The following is a 21,652-nucleotide window of genomic DNA, read 5'->3' as shown; positions in this document are numbered from 1 at the left end:
TATCGGGAATGGAGAATGATCTTAGTGTGGTAGGGGATGGAAAACTTCAGGTCAATCTGTAAATTTGAGTTTGGTCCACTTGGGACTACATGGTATGTTGTTGGAAAGTCAGGTGGAGACCCATTTGGGGCTGCTGATTTTGGTCTTTTTATTCAGTACCTGTCCTCAGCTGTCTCTGGTTAACAATCGGGGACATGTGCTTCATTCTACAACCACACATCTGGATTTTGTTTCCTCATCAGACTGGAGGGACTGCTGTGCCCTGCCAAGCATCTGGAAGGACTCAACCAGGAAGAAAACATCTTCCGATAACACACAGTCCCCAAGCGAAGCCTGTAAGAAACACACCCCACCCCCAGCCTTCGCCAGCCCCGATCACCAGCCTTCAACACCAAGCTGTACTGCTTCTAGTCCTGCACTTTTAAACACTTACTGTCTAACAGTACATCTCAATGAGATGCGATTTCTGTTACAGGCCTGTATGATACATACTCCTTTGTGTATTGTCAACCTGAGAGATCATGAGCATATTGGAACGCAGTGAAACAGATCTCACACTTAGGCTGCCAAACACCTTTCTTTTCCAACAAAACTCTCTGATTTCTTGTTAGAAAGATGGCAACTCAGTCTCTTCACTCACTCCTGATTCTAAAAGCGACAAAAAAGACATCTGTTTTTTCCACAGTTCCACAGCCTCTGAGCTCTAAACACAGGGCTGACTTCCGCTGACTCTCTCCGGTCTCTTTCATTTTCAGTGACTGCTTAATCCTCAGAGGGCTGCTTACTTAGCAGGCACAGGGTGCGAGGTAGGACTACACCCTGAATAAGACAACCCATCACAGTGCACATGTACTCTTAAACACGTTTAACACACACCGATTAATCTAGACAGCTTGGCTTGTGACTGCATGCAGGAACCAGAAGCAACAGCATTACTCACTTGGTGACACTCTCTCTTACCAGTCTTATTGCTCTAAAATCACTACAACCCAAGTCACCCCCTACCCTTCAATTCATTGACTCACAAACATTGCTTTCTGCATTACTTGACCTGCTCAATACTACAAGACGCAGAAACCTTTCAAGAGCACGTTATGGAAAGAAAAACAACAGAGGAATAACTCAGGAGGGGACTGGGAAAGAATTACTGCTAAGTTTTGTACTAATGTAAGAGGTACAGTAGAACCCACATGGCGGTCAGTCCAGAAAGAAAAGCTGACCGAGCACAAAGTAGCGGTTGACCTAGTTCTCTGTCCAAAACTGAGCAACAACAATCAGTTGTCATGGGCTCAGGCGTGAGCCAAGGCTTTCTGCAGCAACATTAGGGATCTGTAAGGGGGTTTTGAAAAGGACCAGGTGCAGTAGAGTACCAGGACAACGGAAACCGGATGTCCAATTAGTGCTATCGTCACAACCCAGTGATTTGGGCTGCTAATTGACAGTAGAGAGAAAAACTAGAGCCAGTGGTCTCCACCCATCCCTTTCACTGTCCCAGCCCTCACACATAGCCTGCAGATCCCACAGTATAATTGGAGAAGGGAAAAGAAAACATTTTCCAATCGGAACTTCAACCAGGCAGGCAGCCAGAGCAGCACTCTGTGCCTATCAATTATTGAGAAAGAAGGAAGAGAAAAAGTGAAAGGGAGCTAAGTTCTGAAGGAGGGGGTATAAGTGGGTTACGTTTCAATTATAACTCAGCAATCGCACAGTATCCTAAAACCAATCTCAAATAACTCAAATGCTGGTAAAGCCCTGGCACTCACCACTCCAAACCACATGAAAAAGATGTGGACTGAAAGTGGTCAGGCCGCCACAAGTTCACCCCGCCTGCTTGACTTCACTGGATCTGCAGAGTCCCAAGGGGTGCTGGGAGCAGCCTGCTCTGATCACACTCCCACACAGAGGAGACTGCAGCATGGAGATGATGTAACAAAGAGACGTCTCACCTTTAGCTAGGGTGTTACCCACTGGCCTTTGCCAATCATGGCCTCCTAATAATCCCCATCTATGAAATGGCTTCATCACTATGTTCTCCTCCCCACTGACAGCTGGTGTGTGGTGAGCTTACTATGGCTGCCATTGCATCATCCAAGTGGATGCTGCACAATGGTGGTGGTGGTGGAAGGGTGTCCCCACTAAAGCGCTTTGAGTGCAGTGTGCAGAAAAGTGCTATATAAGTATTAGGAATTATTAATAATTATTATTATTAAACTCCAGTGATGTGATTTTTGCTCCACATGGTACCATAGGCAAAATTACCTAATGAGCCTGGAGAACACTCAGAATGGTGACAATGCTCACCTGACATGTATGAGTGTTTAAAGCAGAACTACAGTCCCAATTGCTTAGACTAGCCATTAAATATCGGTAACAAAATAAATTAATTGACAGTATAGAAAAATCACCAATTTCGAATTAAGCACAAAACCGTGAACTTTGTGCCACAGGCGAGAGCAAGAGTTCCCACGAATTGTGATGTGAAAAGGCCCTTCCTGCTCACTAGTCACTGTAATGACTGATGTAAAGTGATGTACCAGCGAACAAGTACCGGTTGTGCAGCAGACATTTCACTGCAGAAATGTTCCAACGTGTAAGTAGTATTTTTTATTAAAAAATTTAAAAAATTCTCAAAATCGAGAGTAATATTTCTCTTGGGTTAAAAGAGATGAATTCACAAGCCTGTGTGTTTACAATGTAATAGAGCTCATTCATCACTGGATCGGATGTTTTGTTGCTGTGTTCTGAGTCCCAGAATACAGGTTGCACACACCTGGAAATGAAGTCTAGTTTGTGATGTTAATTGGAGGTTTTACAAGTTACTGTGTACATTTTAATCTCATAGTGGTTTGAAATGCACACATCAATGCTGATTCTTTCTAACCCCAAAATATAAAACTAATATTGCAGTTCACCTTTAATGCTAAATATCATTTGAGACCACTCCTCCTCCAGACTGCAAATATGACCTGCTAACTTTGTAGGGAGTATTGTTCTTTATTATTTCCTACTTTTCAACATTATGAAGTACCTGATGTTGGTGCTTCTTATAAAATAAAATAAAACTGGGCTGGATTAATTGATAATCAGTTAATGCTCCCTCACAAAATATGCCCTAGCTCTGCTGCACATGAGCGAGGACGACCGAGCTCCCTGATTGGTTAACGATCTAGCCAAATGGAATCCACAGTGGACACAAACCAAAACCTGCTCTGGATTGAATTAGTCTGCCTTTATTGCACTCTCCCTGGGAGGAGGAGAAACCGGCGATTTGTTCCAACAGGAACTTCCTGGCAGGGACAGTCTTACTAAAAATATAGAGCGCCACTTCCCCACAAGCTGTGGTTTTCATTAAAAAAATGAAGAACATCATTCCTCAAACAGCCATTATTGAATGAGCAACAGATGACTATCCTAGCACACTCAATCCAGACTCACTGCCATAATATTAATAGAACATGCTGCCTTCATGATGACACATAAATTAAAGATACAGGAGGCTAGAAAAACAGTGTTAAAAGCCTTATTCATCAATGCAACACTAAAGAAAAAGTAAAAATGTGTCAGTTTATCAGAAAATTATCAGCATCTCAAAACCCTTTGCATATGATAGAGGACCACTTCGTTATCCAAATCAAGTCATTGAACTAGATTTCAGATTCATTATAACTACACATACAGTACATTCATTCAATCCACTTTTACTGTTTAAATGACTGGCCTAAATCCTAATAGCAATGTCTATTGATAGTGAACAGAATTTATATAATTCAGATTCAAAGTTTCATTTAATATACAGTATGTACTGTAGCTGTGATAAACATGATCCAGTGGATCATGCACACAGCTCTGGAATTTCCCTTGTGTAACAATTTAAATTTAACACAATTTAATTGTGAATGTAAGAAAAACAACCATTGTTTAGCATTATGCAGCTTTTAAATGCAACAATCTCTATAGTCTTCTGGTAAAAGCCATTAACTTTTGACTAAATGAGATCTGAGAACTCATTTTGAGGCTGTAAATGGACAGAACCAAAATCCAAATTACTAGAAAGCGATGAGATAAGTCTGATTATCCATGGTGATGCCTAAAATGAAAGAAACCCCATATGTCGATGCATACTGTAAATCATGAACACAGAACAAAAAGAGAATAATGTGTGTTTTTATGCTTAATATATAAAGACCAAAATTTTACAGTTAAAAAACATATCCTGCTTGATTCAATAAAGTCATCATAAAGATGTTCCTCAAGAACTCACGTTCTGTAGTCCCAGTAAAGCACTAGGCAGTAAAGCTAGAGCTAGTCTTATCAGTACTATCTTTCTTTCTGAAACCAAGTGCTAGACTGGCTGTTGTAATGGGGGAAAACCAGCCAGTGACTCAATACTGACTTTTTTGAGAGCTTTAGGTTTATAAAGTCTGATGCTGGAAGATGTTAAACTGATTTCTTTTGTTGGTGTGTGTGTACAATGGGACTGGAAGCCTTCGAGCTACAGCAAAGGCAGCAGCACAGATAGTTTCCCCACAGTGACATTCTGTTTAAAGACAGCCCACCCATTCAGACACAGAGAGCGGTGCAGGGAAGGAAAGAGAACAATAGTACAAAGAGGGCAAGGAGGAAACAGAGGCAGAACAGCAGAAAGAGACAGACAGTACAATCCAAAATCTACACTCATTCAGACTGGTCGCTCCTTTCAATATGATCTTGTAAGCAACAAGACCTTGTGTTGTAAAAACACATCTAGACCAAGACGTACAATAGAACATTACACAGTACCTTAAATAGAATGTTGCTTCTTTCAGATCATGCTGTCTCTGTACATACTTTCATAACAGCTTATAAAAAAGAAGAAGTTATCGTTATCTAGTTCTTCTCTATAAGCTATCTGGCATTTAGCTGATAATCGTTATGACAGCATCCTATTGTTTCCTCATTTAGTTGTATATTGTAATTAAAGAAAATGAGCAGACCTATTGGAACTAAATCTTTTGGAGGTGGGAAGAGGATACTGTCACGAATCGCACACGGGCATGTAAGCACTCCCACATTACCATGAGTTCGTCTCTCCCTAAATGTCCACGCACCAATCTACTCAGCACTATTTAAACCCTCACTAGTCTTGCTTTTCACGCTCACGATTGAGCTGGGTATTTGTAAGTTTCCTACACTGCTTTACTTGTTGTTAGACCCCCGGAATTCTGACTCAACGCCTCCCTTCGACTACGTCTTCGCATCCCCATTTGGCACCTACGAACTCTCGACTCCTTCCCGTCCCGGATTTTGGACCCCTGCTCTTGTACCCGACCACGTCTTCGCCTACCGACTCAACTTCTAACCTTCGCCATCAGAAGTGCCTCGCATAGGATCCCTATCTACCGAGGTCCGGCATTGCCTGACAGATATCTTGCAATTTGTTGAACCACATCATCAAGTAAATATTTTGTAGAGCCTACCAGCTGTTCATAGCATCTGGAACTGTAGATATAACGTGAAGGACACTGCTTTAATCTCTTCTCACAATTTAAGGCTCCCTTAGTGTCTAAAAAATCTTTGCAATATATATTAAGGGGAAAGCTGACAGTCAAAGAATTATACAAAATCCATTTCCCTATTTCATCATCCATCAGGAAAAAAAATGGCCCATTTTGTGCTTTCTGTATGAATATACTGTATGTCTTTAAGACACTGCGAAATAACATCTGAAAATACAACAAGCTTCTAATAGGGGTAGAAAGACAGGTCTGGGAGGGGAACTGAGGTTCAGAGACTGACAATGACACCTTTAATGCCATATTATTTTAAGGATTGCAGTGTTTTTACTCAAAAACTCAAACACGGGATATACACGGGCATCCCAAAGAGATTTCCAGAGTCCTGCAAATGAGTGGCACCTCTTCATTTATTGGTTAAGGAAACATAACAAGTGCAGGGTCTGTCCTAGATGATACACTGCTGGTATTATTTACCTGCAATTGATACCTAAGAGCTCTATAAGAATAGTTGAAAGAAAAGTTGTTTTCCTAGGTTGCAGTTCTGGGAATGCATTTAACATGACCCTGGATAAAGGTACACTCAATCCCTTTGTACCCATTACAAATTGGGAGTTTATAAGAAACAGAATGCATTAATTAACCTTATAAAGTTGCACTGTACATTTGTAAACCTAAAGCAAAAATATGTACAGTATATGAATTGCATCGTACCTCCAACAAGGACTCAATAAGGCATCACAGGAATAGCTCATTCCAGGTAGGCAGGTTGAAATTTAAGCCCTTGACTGCAGTGGTGGTTCCCCTCGACATCACGTCAACAGTGGGTACCAGAAGAGAAAGCATCATCCCCTCATCCTTACCACAACAGTAAAAACAACAGTTCCTGTACCACTAGGGATTTCTTTACAGCACTCTACCACCAAAACAACACAATCCACTTCTAATCCATTCGGACGATCGGGTTACCTCTGATTCTCACATGACTGCTACAACATCCACACAGTCCCTGACTTCCCAAAACATGTTTACAGCTACCAGCTGTGTTGCACAATGTCAGGACATCCAGAAGCATAAGATGATAAAACTCAATTTTTAAGGATGTGCCAAATAAAGCACAACCCAACATACACTAATCTTTGAAATAAAGGTAGCAGCAATGACATCAGCTGAAAAATGCTGACCTGACATCAGGCTATGTAAGTTATGATACTATAACTCCGGAAAAACCTGCTGATTAAGAGCACGAAAATGCACTGGATTCATGAAAACAAAATTGCTATGCGTTTCTGCACATGAAACGTGAGAGGAAACGACATCAGCAGTCTACGCCAATTAGTGACCCACCCCTGCAAGCAGCCAGCAGGAGAATCCACGAACAGATTGCCCAGGCCCTTCTTCAAGACCACAGGTAGCCAGTTGCTGCTTCCTCCAGCGCAGACACATACCTAACTCCCTGCACAGTCAATTAAAAAAAGTGCTAAAAATGCCTTTTCTTCAGAAAAGACTTTGAAAGTACAAGCTATATCATGGCATTTCACATACTGTACATTATGACCTCCATGACATCACCACAAATACACATCTCAGAAAAGCCATTAAATACTAAGAACTGCTGCCCCCTCGGTGTTCTGTGAAAACCAACAACTAAAGAAACTCCCACAGCGAGATTTGGATTCCAATAGCAACATCTTAAGACAGCATGGCTGGCGTTACATATCTTCAGATTTCATGAGTGTGCACTTTCTTTGTCTGTTATGTATAGTTTCTGCTTACCATGGTATTAACAGGTCCGCTAGAGCATGACTGAGTACCAATTTTTAAATGCAGATATGCAACTGTGATGCACAGCGGCTGATATCATGTCTCTGTAAAAAACAACAACACAGCTCCGGGAATGAAAGCTAAAGACCAGAAGAAACGATGAACAGAGGGCACACACTCTATTGCATGAACTACTAAGGTGCTGTAATAAGCACATTTAGCTTAAGAAACATTTGTGTTTTGTTCTTGCAGCTCAGAAGCTTGGCTTGCTTGAAGGCACTATGCCACAGCTTCGAGCACTGCGACGTCGTTGAGCCTGAGCTGCTCAATCCAGATGGCTGACGCAGATCTCGTCTCACCCAGGAACTGCCATCTGCCAGGCCGCGGCGTCAGAGCAGCTTATGATACAGAACTGGAGCCCCCGCGCTGGCACACTGGTCCGGGGCGGGTGGGGCCGGAAGAACTCGGTCTGTGTGTCACTGAGACAGAAAGAGGATTACGCTCCTTTGCCCCGGAGGACCCAGAGCTGTGGAAACCTGCGGATAAACTCCGCACTGACCCCTACCAGCCTTCTGTCTTCCTGTTGGCTCAGCTCTGACAGCACAGCTGTTTCACAACTGCGAAATGGACCCACATACATCTGTCCTACATACCTACAACGTGCAGAAAACGGCATTTATTCTCATTTGCCATTCTCTAGGGATCATTCTAAGTCTCTGTTTTCAAAAGCCCTTTCTAGAATTTTCCATTCTCATCCAGCTGCCCGTACCGAGCTTAACACTAAGATTACAAACGTCCAGGATTGTACTGAACAACAGGTCGCTCTCTTTGAAGAATACTGCTGACAAAGAATTCTGTCTATGAATATTAGGAGATATGCTCAGGAATTTGACAAGGAGCAATACCTCCCAACCGATTAGCAAATTCTCAATTTAGCCTTGTCACCTTTTGCATCCTATAACACATTGGGATCTTTCTCCCTGTCTCTCATTTTTATGTCTTCGTATACGTCTTATACATATTTTTAGCTGGTATGGTTTCCAACATTGATAACTACTTTGTCAAAAATTAATTTGGTCACTTTGCAATGGCAGATGTATAAAATGTTTTATTATTATAGAAGCAGGTGGTCTGTACTCTGAGTGCCTCCAGTCTGATGGGAGAGACTGTCAGTGGGGAGAGAGCTGCCCAACCTTATATATTCTTCTAAGGTAGCAAGGAGGAAGCAAACCAATGATCTGTGTGTACTGACAAGCCACAGGCTGTGTAATACAGATGTGCAATCACTGCCAGATTCAGGCAGTGGAGTCTCCTAATGGGGCACCAGGCCAAACAAGGTCCAGCACAAAGCCACTTCTAACAGAGCAGTTTACAGAGACTCTCCTTCCATCTGTATTTAGCTACAGCACAGAAGATGTCAGTCTACTATGCTTGCTCCCAAGAGAGTCAAAACTGAGCCTTTTATAGTCCGTCAGAGTGGTAATTACATTTTTGCTTTCTTTTTTTTGCTTTTCAGCTTGACACACCAAGTGTTTCCAACCTCAACCACACCAACAAGGACAAAAAAGTGCAAACTCATCTAATGTCATCCAGTCTGTTGCCTGACCAGAACTCGAGGTGACGGAAATGAAAAGAGTTAACGTTCACGCCCAGAGCTGGCTTACCTCCCCACCCACTGTCAGCACAGGCCTCCATACACCCCTGAAGAACATATTCGGAGGGGGCACACTGGAAAGACCAGAGTTTTGAGAGACTTGGTGGAAAAAGGAACACACTTCCTGTAAGAGCGAGCTAGGCGAGTAAATTAGAGTGGCTTTTGGCAAAAAAAAGTCATAATCAGAACCAGATCACAGCTGACCCCAGCATCTATCAGTGGACTCCGCAGGCCAAGTTCGTTTTAGAGTTGAGCCCTACGGAAGCTGTGCTGACTTCAGCTGACCCCTGCTCTCCCTAAGAGCTGTCGGAGAGCATGATGCTTCTCTGAGAAAACCTAGGCTGAAAGGAAGTTCTGGATCCGGTCCAGGGTTATCCGCACAGCTGTGGGAAATCTCAGCTGCTTCGTACGGCAATCGTTTCATCAGACTTGCAAAGAAGACTTCTCAGCGCTTTTCAGCATCACAAACACGTTATTGATCACGGAAAAACGACAGAAAGGAAATGGCTTTTAATTCCAAACAAGGCACAGAGGGATTTCAAAACTGGGCGATCTAAGTTAAAATTTCAAACCACTCCTAAATTACAAGGATGCACTTGGGTTTTACAGTAGACTGCAAGCTGCAGTGAATGCTGCCTATTTAGGGTAGTGTGACTCAAGCAAAGACTTTACAAGATTCCCTGTTGCTAGTGAGTAACATAATTACCCAATGCCTGCCTGGCTCTGAAACGTCAGTACGATGCAGTGGCTAGCAGAACAGAGATTTATTTCAACCGGCTGTGTTGCTCTTGGCTTTGACCTGTGCCTTTAACAATATTACATCCCCAGAAATGAGAAGAGTGCTAAAGGTCAGCTTCACTGAATAAGAGCTTAAAGACATGAGTACATGACTGCAGCAGACACCAGAACACACAAGCCATGTAAGGGCATTGTTAAGTCTTGTGTCAGGACATACTGTATACGAACCAAATGGGAATTGTTTTCACTTGCGCAAGAACTATAGAAGCCTGCATTTAAAAGTCCTGGATATTGTGGCTATAAGATTGTTCCCAGCCATTCTGTTAGTATGAAATCATTACTGTCATGCACTTCCATAGATAATTGCTAGTCTTGCCTATTTTTGGATCAGGGAGAATTATCTGTTTAGGTAAAACAACATACTCAGCAAGGTGTGCAGCCCTCATTTCTCATGGGAGTAATTTCTATACAACACGATTCAAACAAGCTTCAGCTGTCCAGCTGACACAGATCAATGTGCAGGAATGCCAAGCACATGGGGGAAAGACATCAAGATGAGGGAAAGAGGAAACTAAGAATGCAATTACATCATCTCAACTTTCAAACCCCATTCTTGGACTGGGAACAGAACAGCTTGCTCCAGACAAAAGCAAACAATTTTGTTTCTGGTTTCACCTAGTTTTGCTTGCTAGCATGCCCTGCATTCTGTACTCTGTTGTGCAACAATGACACTCTCACCAGACCAAGAGCCATCACAACTAATTTGCAGCTGTGCTCACAAAAGGAGTTTTTCAAGCTTATAAGGAATAATTGCAAAAGGAAAAAGGTTTCCCAGCACGTGGGAAGAGAGCAGCTATAAATAAGCCTGCTCTCCAGAGAGATCAGCAGTCTGTGAGGATGTGAAGCATAGTGCTGGACACCGGCCACAGCAAATATGACCGGTCACCTCCTCTCCTCCTCAGTGCTCCTCAGCCCCAGAACTGTGGGAGGGGATAACATTATACCATGCAGTCTTCACGAGCTAGACAGAGCTGCCTGAGCAGACCTGGGAAAAGTATTATTGTTTTACCACTTTGCAGCATCAAGCCCCTTATGCCTCTATTGTTAAAAATAAAACAAAATATTTAACAAACACCTTAACATCTTAATACCGTGAGACAAAACTTTAACCAGACCTCTGGGCCAAGTGATCAGTCATGAACTGTCTTGAGCTTCTTAATAGCAATATCCTATTTATGTTCTTTACGTTCTTTGCTTTTCAAAATCAACGTTGAGCCAAAAATCATAATGGGGCTCAAAAAGCTTAATTGCTTATTTTTCTTAGATTAGCTAAAGGAATAGCAGAGCAGCCAAGCCTGCCTTTCAGGTTTGTAATGACTAGTCCAAAACATAATTGAAAACAAATATTGTGTGAATATACAATAATAACCATTACATAGCTGAGAACCAGATCAGCATCAGATGTTCAATGGGATGGTCCTCACACGTTACGGGTCACGGCCCATTTTGGTAACTCTGGCAGGCTGGACTGCTTTTTCAAACAAAAAGAAAACAGGAACCTCCTGAGTGGTTCAACCAATAAAAGAACTAACCGTAGCGTGCAGGTTGAGCGCTACAGTCACAGGTTCGAACCTGAGTCATGTCACTAGCCGAGTATTTCCCCCCAAGCAACAGCACACAATCAGCTGGGCGCCACAGAGAGTAGGATGGATAGGGCAAAACTCTGGGCAAAAAGTTCTTGGCACAACACAGATACCCCTGCAGCCTCTTGAGTGCTTACTGGCACGTGGGGTTGTCAGTGCGGGACGCTCTTCTTCTGCTCTGGGGCTGTGATGTATCAGAAGAGGAGTGGCACCAAAGTGGCTGGATGACAGGAGACAGCCTACACTTCCTCATTGTCTCCTGTGTGCGGTCACAGGGTTTGTGGCTATGAGCTGCCAAATGAGCGACATATTTGAAACCAAAAAAAGTGGTAATACTAAATTAAAAAAGTAAAACCAACAGCCAGGACACAGTCAGGACAAAGATGACTCTGCTCAAGTGATGATCACAGCACCATTAACTTAGCACACACTCAAAACAGACCACTTCCACAGGATGTTTTGATAACTGATGCTGTGATTCAGCAGGACCTAATATAATAATAAAATCACTCAGCACTGCCCTTCTCTCAGTCAATATTTGCCATTGTATTACAAATTAGTTACTAATTTAATTGTCTGACACTTTAATCCAAAGGCACTCACTTATACAGGTGGGTATTTTACTGGAACAATTAAGGTGAAGTATCTTGCTCAAGAGTAAAACAGCACCATGTCACCTGGGGTTTGAGCCTACAACCTTCCAGTCACAAGAGCAAGCCCCTAGCAAGCTGCTGCCATTTCATTTGCTATTTGTTACCAATACATATGCCTCTAAAACTGAAACAGCCCGATCGTAGCTACTACAGGGAGGCAAATACTTTGTCTGTTTTTAGCAGTTCCCTTTTTCCGGAACTGGGGGAAAGGGGGAAGAAAATAAGGAAGGAAGGTGTGGGAAAAAGCGATGGATGGATGAATCTGGAGTGCTACCCAGATGCAGACGGGTGCCCCATACAGGAAGCCGGGTGTGTGGGGAGTGAAAGGCGGGGCAGGGTTAATGAAATGTGTCAAATAACAATTCCAGCTGAGCCAGCAGCAGCCCTGCCCTAATGTTGAGAGTAATCACGCTTGATTGCTAACACTTAAAAACCAGGGATTACCTCTGTTTAATCTGGGCTGTCTAATTGCTGGACTGTGCTGTTTATTCCCCCTCCCCCGCCTCCCACCGCTTTTCAGCAATGTGCTAGTCTCTGCCTTCACGCAGTAATCAGAGCAGACAATGCCTTCAAGGCAAACCGGCAGACAAAGGCCGAGCCTACCAAAGGTAGAAGCTGCATAAAAGAATTCTTCTCCGAACATTCTTGCTAAGGAAAATAACTGAGCCTTCAATATGCCCTATGTTGTGTTCCACGACATTTCTCACATGTTATGAATGCCCGGTACATTCTAACTTTCCACTGGGGCAAAAGATCTAGAAGTCAACATCAACCAAGGTCCTCTCCCTGATCTGACTTCGTAAGCAAGTCTTCTTTTCATCTCGCCAGCCTCATCAGAGGCTGCTTTTACTGTAAATGACCTGAATCCAGGAGGGCCGACTTGACGACAACATCCTCTGTGTATCCTGGAGATTCTCATCATGAGTCATCAGGAAAGACTGGCGACCTCAGGATTCAAACTCACCCTTGCCCTCGCCCAGCTTTTGAAGTTAACTTTTACACCAGAACAGGGCACTGCCATCAGGACAAGGGACAGAGCCCCACTGCTTTCCACCTCATGGAACTTCATTATCTGGATTCCACTCAGGATCTGCTGAGACTGTACAGTTATTCATGCTCCTTGGCTATAAGCACTAGGGTCACACTGCTTACTAGTCTCTTCACTGTAAACGAAAGACATCTTGGACTCTCTGAGATAAACCTTTGTTGGAAAATGAAGAAAAAACATTATTGTCTCTAATTAAGACAAGATCACAATGTAAGTCTATTCTCCCCCCTCCCAACAATGCCCCCCCCGTCCCTCTCAAGACTGCAGTGCCTCTGGATGTCTGCAGAGGCGACTTCCTCATCTCAGAGTGCGTCTTTGTGCTTTGAGCACAAGGCTCCCACTATATGTGGGAACAGAACAAACTCTCTCTGCTTCCAGTCCTGTTTCCTGCTAATGAGCTCAGAGTGTTGCAAATAAACTAAACTGCAGCGCTGGGATTCTTCTTTTAATTTAATGGGTGAACTCAATGAGAGAACCATGCCAGAAGCATGGTGCCCACTCTGAGCCTATAGCAAACTTTATCTTCTGGCAGGAGAGGTAGGCTGGGGTGGCACTGCCAGTGCCCGGGAAGCCCTGACTGGCACCGCATTGTTCAAGACCTGAATCTGAACCTTAATGAGGGCACAATGGGGTATGCTGGCACAGGGTCAGGTGCTCCAGCCCTCCTTAGCAATCTGCCCAGAACGCAAAAACTATAATCCTGCCGCCTCTCAGACATGCTAAGAATGAGTGACTGTGTTCATACATTCTGCAGCTTTTATCAGCTCTGCGCTTCTCGGCCCCAGTGCAGGGCTTTCAGAAATGCCTCGAAAAATATTAATGCACTGACAAGGATTAAACTGTTTATTACAGAGTTGCTACCCATATGGTAGTTTAAATGACCCTGCTCCAGTACAGAACCTACAGCACAACACAGAAAAAGAAAACTCTCATTAAGATAATGGAAGCATTTGTTTTTTTTTGTCTGTTTTACTGTTGGCTAAAAGCTGATGTGTTGTAACCTTACTGACCTGTCTTCTCTGCAGCTACTGCGCATTACTTAAAAATGACCTCATCCACATTTTAGATGAGAGCACTTTTTAATGGTAAAATAGTAAAGTAAATATTTAAGGGTTCTGGTTCCGAATCTCTTATTTTGCTTATCAAACTATTTGCTGTCAAAGTAACGTGTATCACAAAGTACCCAGAATTCTTTACAGTAGATTGTGATGAGACAATCTAATTTGAACTACCTGGAAAGCAATGCCTAATCTCTAGTAGTCTTCACCTGCTGTGAGCAGAAGTTCAGCTCTCCCTGCCTCTGCCAGAATTCGATCCCAATTGCTCACAACAGTGAGTAACTCCATCACACCGAAAGAAGGGGCGGAGTGGTGGCACTGTGGCTAAGGACCGTACAGAGAAATCCTACTCCGTCGGGCACCTGAGCAAGGCCCTTAACCCCAGCTGCTCCAGGGGAGCCGTATAAATGGCCGACCCTGCGCTCTGACCCCAAACTTCTCTCTCCCCGTCTGTGTGTCTGTGTGTCTCACGGAGAGCAAGCTGAGGTATGCGAAAAGACAAATTCCTAATGCAAGGGAGACTGGGTTCTCTGCTGCAGCAGAGTTCTGCACTGTCTAGATTTCAGACCCCTCTAGAATCTACAAATTACTTCTGTAACTTGCTCTGTGCACTGTGCATTCAGTTTTGCTGTCTGGCTATCACTTCTGTCACTTTCTAACAATGCTGGATCAATCAGGGATCCATTTTAGATCAAGTGGTTGTGAAACAGTAAATATTTCACTTCATGATGCCATACTAAAACATAAAATACCAGACAGAGAGATTTTCAATATATTAGCAATGCTCAGCATGAGCATGACAAGAACAGATGAATATAGCAGATTTATCATGCAGTGACCTCATCTCCATTAGAAACAAACCCATTTCTCTAACTGAAAAGACAAGGCAACTGCAGCATATGATTCCCTCTGTGAGCAGAGGTCAAGGGTCAATAGGTGCCTACACAGCATGTAATGAATATTGACATTCTTCTCAGCAAATTCATTGTGGTGGCTTTGCTGTCTTTAACTAAAACAGGGCACCTTCAGAAAGAAGAAAAAGGAAGCTAAGTAATGACAAACGAACCAGCACCTCTGTCTATATGCTTCAGGCTGTGAAATTTTAAACAAATTCCTGACACAGTAACAGGTGCTTCCCTGGGGGATCAGTATGTGTGTTAGCTCTGGAATCTGCACTTCACACGATGATGGGCTCCTCTGCAGGTCTGCAGTTACTCTGTCCTGCATGGCAGCAGCTCTGTTATGGTAATAAGAAAGTGATGAGTGAACGGGACAGGAGGTCTCAGCCCCTGCATAATGAAAAGCTGTTCTCCTGGCGTGTGGTGATTTTAGAAAAAGAGCCTGGTCTCTAGGGTTCCTCCTCAGCATTGTCTCCTGGCTCCCCATGTATACACATAACTCACAAGCACGTTGCTGCGATAAAAGCCCACATAAGACCTATGACAAACGTTCACTGTTAATTAGATTTCAAAATGTTCCCAACACCATACTGCTGCTGTTGCATTTAGAGGCTTTTCTTCTGTTACAGCGTTTAAAAAAATAAACTATACTTTTCAATTAACTGAAACTATTACACAAGATGGGAGTACACTATCACTTATTAGAGCTCTAAAAGTATGCAGCTTTATTCTGTCATTTACTTTCACTCGATTTGACTCACTAGTGGACATTTATTCATACAGGACCTCTGTAGAACTTAAACGTTTTCTGGAAAAACAATTTCCTTTCACTGTTTTTCACTAACTACCATGATAGAAAGAGACCATCTGCATTAATATCAGTTTTCCCCGGAAGAAATTTGTTTTACATTTGTCTACATTCTGGTTGTAAAAACTGCTCGACCGTGATGTTTGAGAAGAACCCTCTTAGATCACAGGCACTGGCACTTGGCACTTGGTGAACAGAGAACGTAGTCTGATTTGGCCAACAAACTGAAAGGCTTGGCTAACTCCGCTCAGTTTTAAAAGAATACCGCCTTCGACCTCTATGCTAGCTGTGTTTGTCATGAAGGTAAAAGTACAAATCATTGAATCAGCTGTGCTACATCAGAAATAAAATGTGGTTGTACAGATTTTATTTCTGTATACTCACCTATTTATGTAGATTCAGGGCCGAAGTTAAATTAATGACTTTTGTATTATTTGCAGTCAAAGACCTTCCTATTATCTACAGGCAGCACTCCAAGTCCTCCATCCATCAATCGGCTCACCTGTCAATCAGTGTATTATGGGAATCATTTTCCGATATGCTACTTTCTAAGGTGGCACAAGACTCCATTACTGGTTAATATAAACAGGATTTAAGTGACTTTGTGCCGGTGTCTGCTCATTGATTCCTTTGGGAAATAAGAAAATACAGTATATCTGTCTAGTTCACTGGACCTCCAGCTGAAGAATAAGAGACCGAGAGCAACTATCGTAATTCAACTGATAAATTATGATTCTGCCCGTCCTGAAATCGGTGGGACTCCAAAATAAAACCTGGTTGCAGATGGCTGCATATTTTGCATTTTTAGCTCTACTTAACCATGTCCTCAATTTCGTATTTGTGCACCTCAAACCAAATCTCTCGGAAGGTTAAATGGAAGGGAATTTTTGCAGCATAGGATAGAACAGATAGAGAATATTTCAAGTGGGCAGCTGTGTCAGCATCCGTAGTTGCTCACACCTGAAGAAGGCTTCACAGCCTAAACGTTGTGTTGTCTCCCTTCTCTTTTCAGCATGGAATAAACCTATCACTTGTTCCTTTACAGGTAGAGAATGTTTGCAATATGCAGAAAAATATCAAACTAATCGTGCTTACAGTGGACATCTGTATAGCATGTTTCATGCCTTCTGGAAGCCAATTTTATTGCAAACATTTTAATGCCCAACAATGGGATGATTATTTGTTAAAGCACTTTCTTAACAGCTGAATCATTACAAAGAGTCCAAATGGCTTTATTTATTCGAAAGATATGGATTTAAATGAGGCCTTTTTAGAATGAATGGATTTTCTCCAAGAAATCGATGTTTAGTGCTAACATCCTTTGCAGACTTTTATTAGTAATCCATTCAAAGTTGCTGAATTGAATTAAAGCATATGATGTTATGGCATGCAGCAAGGTATTTGCGAAACACATTCAACAATGACAAATTCTCAGATGGACGAGAATTCCTGGATGATGTTATGCAGAAGCAACAGAAGGAAGAAATAAAACACCATTAAATGTTTTTTTTTTTCAGAATTACTTTACTGGTGCTTACAGGCTTGCCTTATACATGATTGAGAGACCTACAGGAGGACTCAATAAAATGATTCAGCTATTAAACATTATTAAGAGATGTGCGGATTAGAGGCTGTGACTGACAGGAAACCCCCCCTCTTCATCCCCTGCTGAGAGGATAAAGGCCATTTGATTGTTTATTTGCTCCCTGTCTGATCCCCCAAATTGATCCCCCACTCCTGTCAGTGTTTATGTGTGGGTGATTATGAGCCGGTATGGAAAGTGGTCTTCAATCTGTCAAGAAACCCCAAGCCTGTTGAGGTGCTCACTTTCACTGCTGTTTCAGTGTGAAGCCTTGCCTCTTCAATCAGAGACATAAACTCCCACCTCCCCACCCTCAGTCATTCCTCGCACCTCGAGCTTCAGCACAGAGTTGACTTAACCATGCTCGCAATCTGGAGGATCGCAATACAAATAGTGTCTGGCTCTCAGCCTGGCTTTCTGAGAGTACCTATCATAAAAAGCACACATCAATCACATCAGTGCTGGCCGTAAGCATTGATGTGTACTCCAGCTGGCATGCCAGCTGTATCAAGAAAACCATGTATCCAACTTAAGGGACAGTACAGGCTTATGAGCCTCAGGAAACCATGGAGAACAGCCACACCACCAAACCTCATTTTGAGCTTTAAAGCCATCCTCGAGAGGTGATCAGAAGTTAGTTTTAGTTTCCTAAAAAAGGCAACAAAAATATTCCACAAAACATAGGCAACTGTAGTAGATTCTTCCTCAGTAACCTCATACTCCAGTGTGCGCAATGGGATGTACTGTACATCTGTTAGTGTAACTACAGTACATGCAACGGAGATCCCTGACCTACATTTAAGGATGTGTGGTTTCATTTCCCTGCCTAGCAAATCTGTAGTAATCATAACCTGCATTTGCTGGATCTCCCTAAACCCTCCATGCTTTATATTAGCGAAAATACACTTGGCAATCATGTGGAATAAAACCTTGCAGTAGTTCAGAACCCATCTGAAGTAGCCAATCTCACGCCACTTAGTTCATTTCTTTAAAACAGAGTGGGTAAAGATAGTTTACTTGTATGGGTTATAAGGTAAAGAAACTCTTATTAAGTATCAGATTGTTTTATAATAATTTTATGAGGAAACATTTTATGTTTATGAACACCATGAGCTCACAAAGACAGTCCACATTCAGTAATATGCCTTGAACAGACCAAAGCAGGTTGCCCTTTTGTAGAGCAGCACTGGATTTCGAAACATGCCACTGTCAATTAACAGGGCCACTTGCACACGTGACTCAGAAAAGCAGACAGTCAGGGACCGCAGGCTTTCAAGATGCATTGCTACAGGAGAATGCAAAGGACTTCCTGGACCACAAAGCAGACAAATGAGTGGGCCTCTACATCAGGAATTGGTAAACATTTTCCAAAGATGAACATATGTTTTTTGGGGAGAGATTTTAAAATTGCATCGAGGCGGCAGTAATCTAAAAATGTGTGGAAATAAAGAGGCTGATGAAAAAAGGCAGAAGACCTTTGGACACACTGGAATGGCTAGGAATTTGCATGGCTGACAGAAGACAGGGAACCTCTGCAGAATGTAGGTTCACCTTGTCTCCAGACCTTAGGAACGAGATGGCCCCTCTGGCCCATTTTGTACTTAGTAACTGATCTCAGGATCTCATCCAGCCATTTTCTGAAAGGAGCCAGGGTATCAGCAGGACAGTACCCAAGTGATTGTTTAAAGCGAGACTATAATGCCTTCTTGAGCCCACCTCTAGCAGGTGTGACAGGCCTTTCTTGCCTTTGTCTTTCAGATTTGCATGAGTCAGACGGCTAACATCGCCACACAAACCGCTCACGACTGGTAGAGAAAGAAAATAGGCCCCTCTCCCCCCTGACATGTCTCCTTGAAGCTCTGTCCCACAGTTCCATCCAGCCAGGAGGAGTGGAAAAGCATTAGTGCTCTTTGCACAGTAGCAGGAAGGAGTTAAAGTCTGAGCAGCTAAAGAAGACTAAATCTGAACAGAACCGCTAAGGTCAAGTAGTGTTTGTCTTTCTTACAATAAACAGGACCTTCAGGAAGCATCAGTGCCCGTGGGCATGACACAGATGAAATACTACCACAGAAAAATAATATACTAACACAATAGGTTTTCTCAATTGGCTGGCTGAAAAGCTCCAACATGCCTTTGTTCATAATTGGGTGTATTACAATTGTTCCAAAAATATAGATGTGGGCGTACTGAACTGTCCTAAGCTAGAAACACAAAAGGAGTTTAATTTATTCATTCCTCTTCTGCAACAGCTCACATAAAGTAAGCAGTGCCCGTTTTCTTTTTGCTTTTCCTTTAAAAAGAATTTCACAAATGATTTACAGATTTTCAAAAGTTCAAGCAAAATGTACTTCCATGATGATAATTAAAGATAAAAAAGTCATTAATAGCGATCCACCATTCCAGTATTTTTCAGTCTCGGTTTCATAGCAACGCCCAAAAACTTCCTGCTGTTTGTGCTTAAGGTCCCGGACAAGGGAAAGGCCACTTCAAAGTTTTTCTTCAGTGGTAATAGAGATAAAAGGCTGGTGAACTCAGAGTAGGATGGGATTTTAGAGGTGAGACAGCAAACATCATAAAATGAAGTGCCAGGCTGTTATGACCTAAATGCCTATTAGAGAGAATCAAAATATTTTTACCACTTCAAACTTTTAAAACTATTATTTATGATAACTATTATTAATATTATTAAGATGTCCAGACATTTCATATAAAATACCAAAAGCTTCAAACCAGGGAGATGGATTTTGAGTTTGTGTCACATTTTGTAAGTCATTCAGGCATTAGTACCCACCTGCGCCTGTACTGCGCCTGCAGTTCTTCTACACAGACATGGGACTTGTCTAATCCCCTGTGTTTTTACAACTCCTTTAACACAATGGCCGGTTCCCAGAATCGGATACCACGCTCAGCTGAGTACGCAAAAGCAGCTTGTTTTCCCAGTGACACAGCAGTGCCTTCACACTTCCCCGCCTTAGGCCGTCTAGCCTGGGTCCCTGTTACAACACAGAATGGTTACCTCTGGTGTTCGTCGCCATGTCCGCCACTTTCTGAAAGGCATCCAAGAAGGCTACGGCAGCCAGCACAGTGGTCCTGAAAGAGCAGGGGACAGAGGAAAAAGTTGAAGTGCTGCCTAACATTTTAGAGCACTGACACACAGCCACAGACCCCGACACTCCTGTTCCAACAAGCTATTTTTTTCCAGCTTCCTGTATTGATGCATTTTTACACTTTTACTGTGCGATTGTCGTCAGGATTTCCCAAACTGATAGTGACGTGTGAAAAATAACTCCTCCAAATAAATCCCATTATCCCAGGCTGGATTTGAGTCTACCAAATACTTGCTACCTCAGCCTCACATTTGCCGAGGTTTGTTGACAGCAGCGTTCATTTAAACACACCAGACTCTGGATCATGTGGTTTTCAGTCCTGAATGGGTTGGCAGCTGTGCACATGAACAGGATGAGGGGTTCCTGCCAAGACAGGCCGCACTGTGCCACACTCACCTCAGCTGAGAGTGCAGTTTGGTAGCCTTGGCACTGAAGTCCTCCCAGATGGGGTAAGAGCTCTGCAATAGGAGAGGGAAGATGCATTAGACAGTAGTCTGCATGACTGCTCCATTGCTCTTCTCACAACTGGACTCCATGTCGGAGGACACAAAGCATGCAAACTCATGGGTGCTACCTACAGCAAACTGTACAAAAGGTAATCTAACATAAACCTGGTGTTACAATGTTGTTTTAATGTCTGTCTGTTACCATTGTTACCATCAAATTCTTCATTCTTATGCCTCACAAGTCCTTGATTTACTTTCTAAAGAACTTTTTGGCCAATTCAGTCAGTGTTCGTCACAAATTTGGGACAGTTAGTGATTATCGTCTCATTAGCTTCACGTTGCCAGAAACTCTTCACAAATCTGAGGCGGTACCTGAGGTATCCAGACGTTGCTCCTATGAGATGTAGTCTGAATTGGCCACCACCACTGTTTCTAAGTGAACTCTTTTCAATCTCATTCCAGCCCCTATCACCCCCAAAAGGCATGATTTAAGAAAATACTGCCTTAGCCACAAACACATTTAACATCACCTATAAATAAACCGTTCTTGCAAGAATAAATGTTGAATGGATGTTTTAAATAATACATTAAGACCCAACCAACATTCGAAGCAAAACAAATTACCTTTGGCATTTTTCAATCATAAACTGGCAGGGGTGTGAGTGTGTGCGTGTTTCTGTTTGTGTCTGTGTGTGCCCTGTGATGGATGTACCCCACTTTGCACCCATTGCTTGTAGGCTCCAGCTCCCCCATGACCATG

The 21,652-nt window shown here is 42.7% G+C and overlaps 1 protein-coding gene across 10 annotated transcripts in view; it reads right to left on the bottom strand.

Moving 5' to 3' along the window:
* Positions 1–21,652, bottom strand: part of mtss1lb (MTSS I-BAR domain containing 2b) — a 72,068-nt gene that overhangs the window by 38,550 nt on the left and 11,866 nt on the right. For all 10 annotated transcript variants that reach the window (XM_015368538.2, XM_069181342.1, XM_069181341.1 and 7 more), the window contains exons 2-3: positions 20,843–20,904; positions 20,356–20,429 (exon numbers count right to left, since the gene is read on the bottom strand). In XM_015368538.2, the coding sequence (XP_015224024.2) occupies positions 20,356–20,429; positions 20,843–20,904 (136 nt within the window). The remainder of the gene's footprint in view (positions 1–20,355; positions 20,430–20,842; positions 20,905–21,652) is intronic.

The sequence above is a fragment of the Lepisosteus oculatus genome, chromosome 20, assembly GCF_040954835.1.
Source record: "Lepisosteus oculatus isolate fLepOcu1 chromosome 20, fLepOcu1.hap2, whole genome shotgun sequence".
Lineage (NCBI taxonomy): Eukaryota > Metazoa > Chordata > Actinopteri > Semionotiformes > Lepisosteidae > Lepisosteus > Lepisosteus oculatus.
This window is presented reverse-complemented; position numbering and strand designations above follow the sequence as displayed.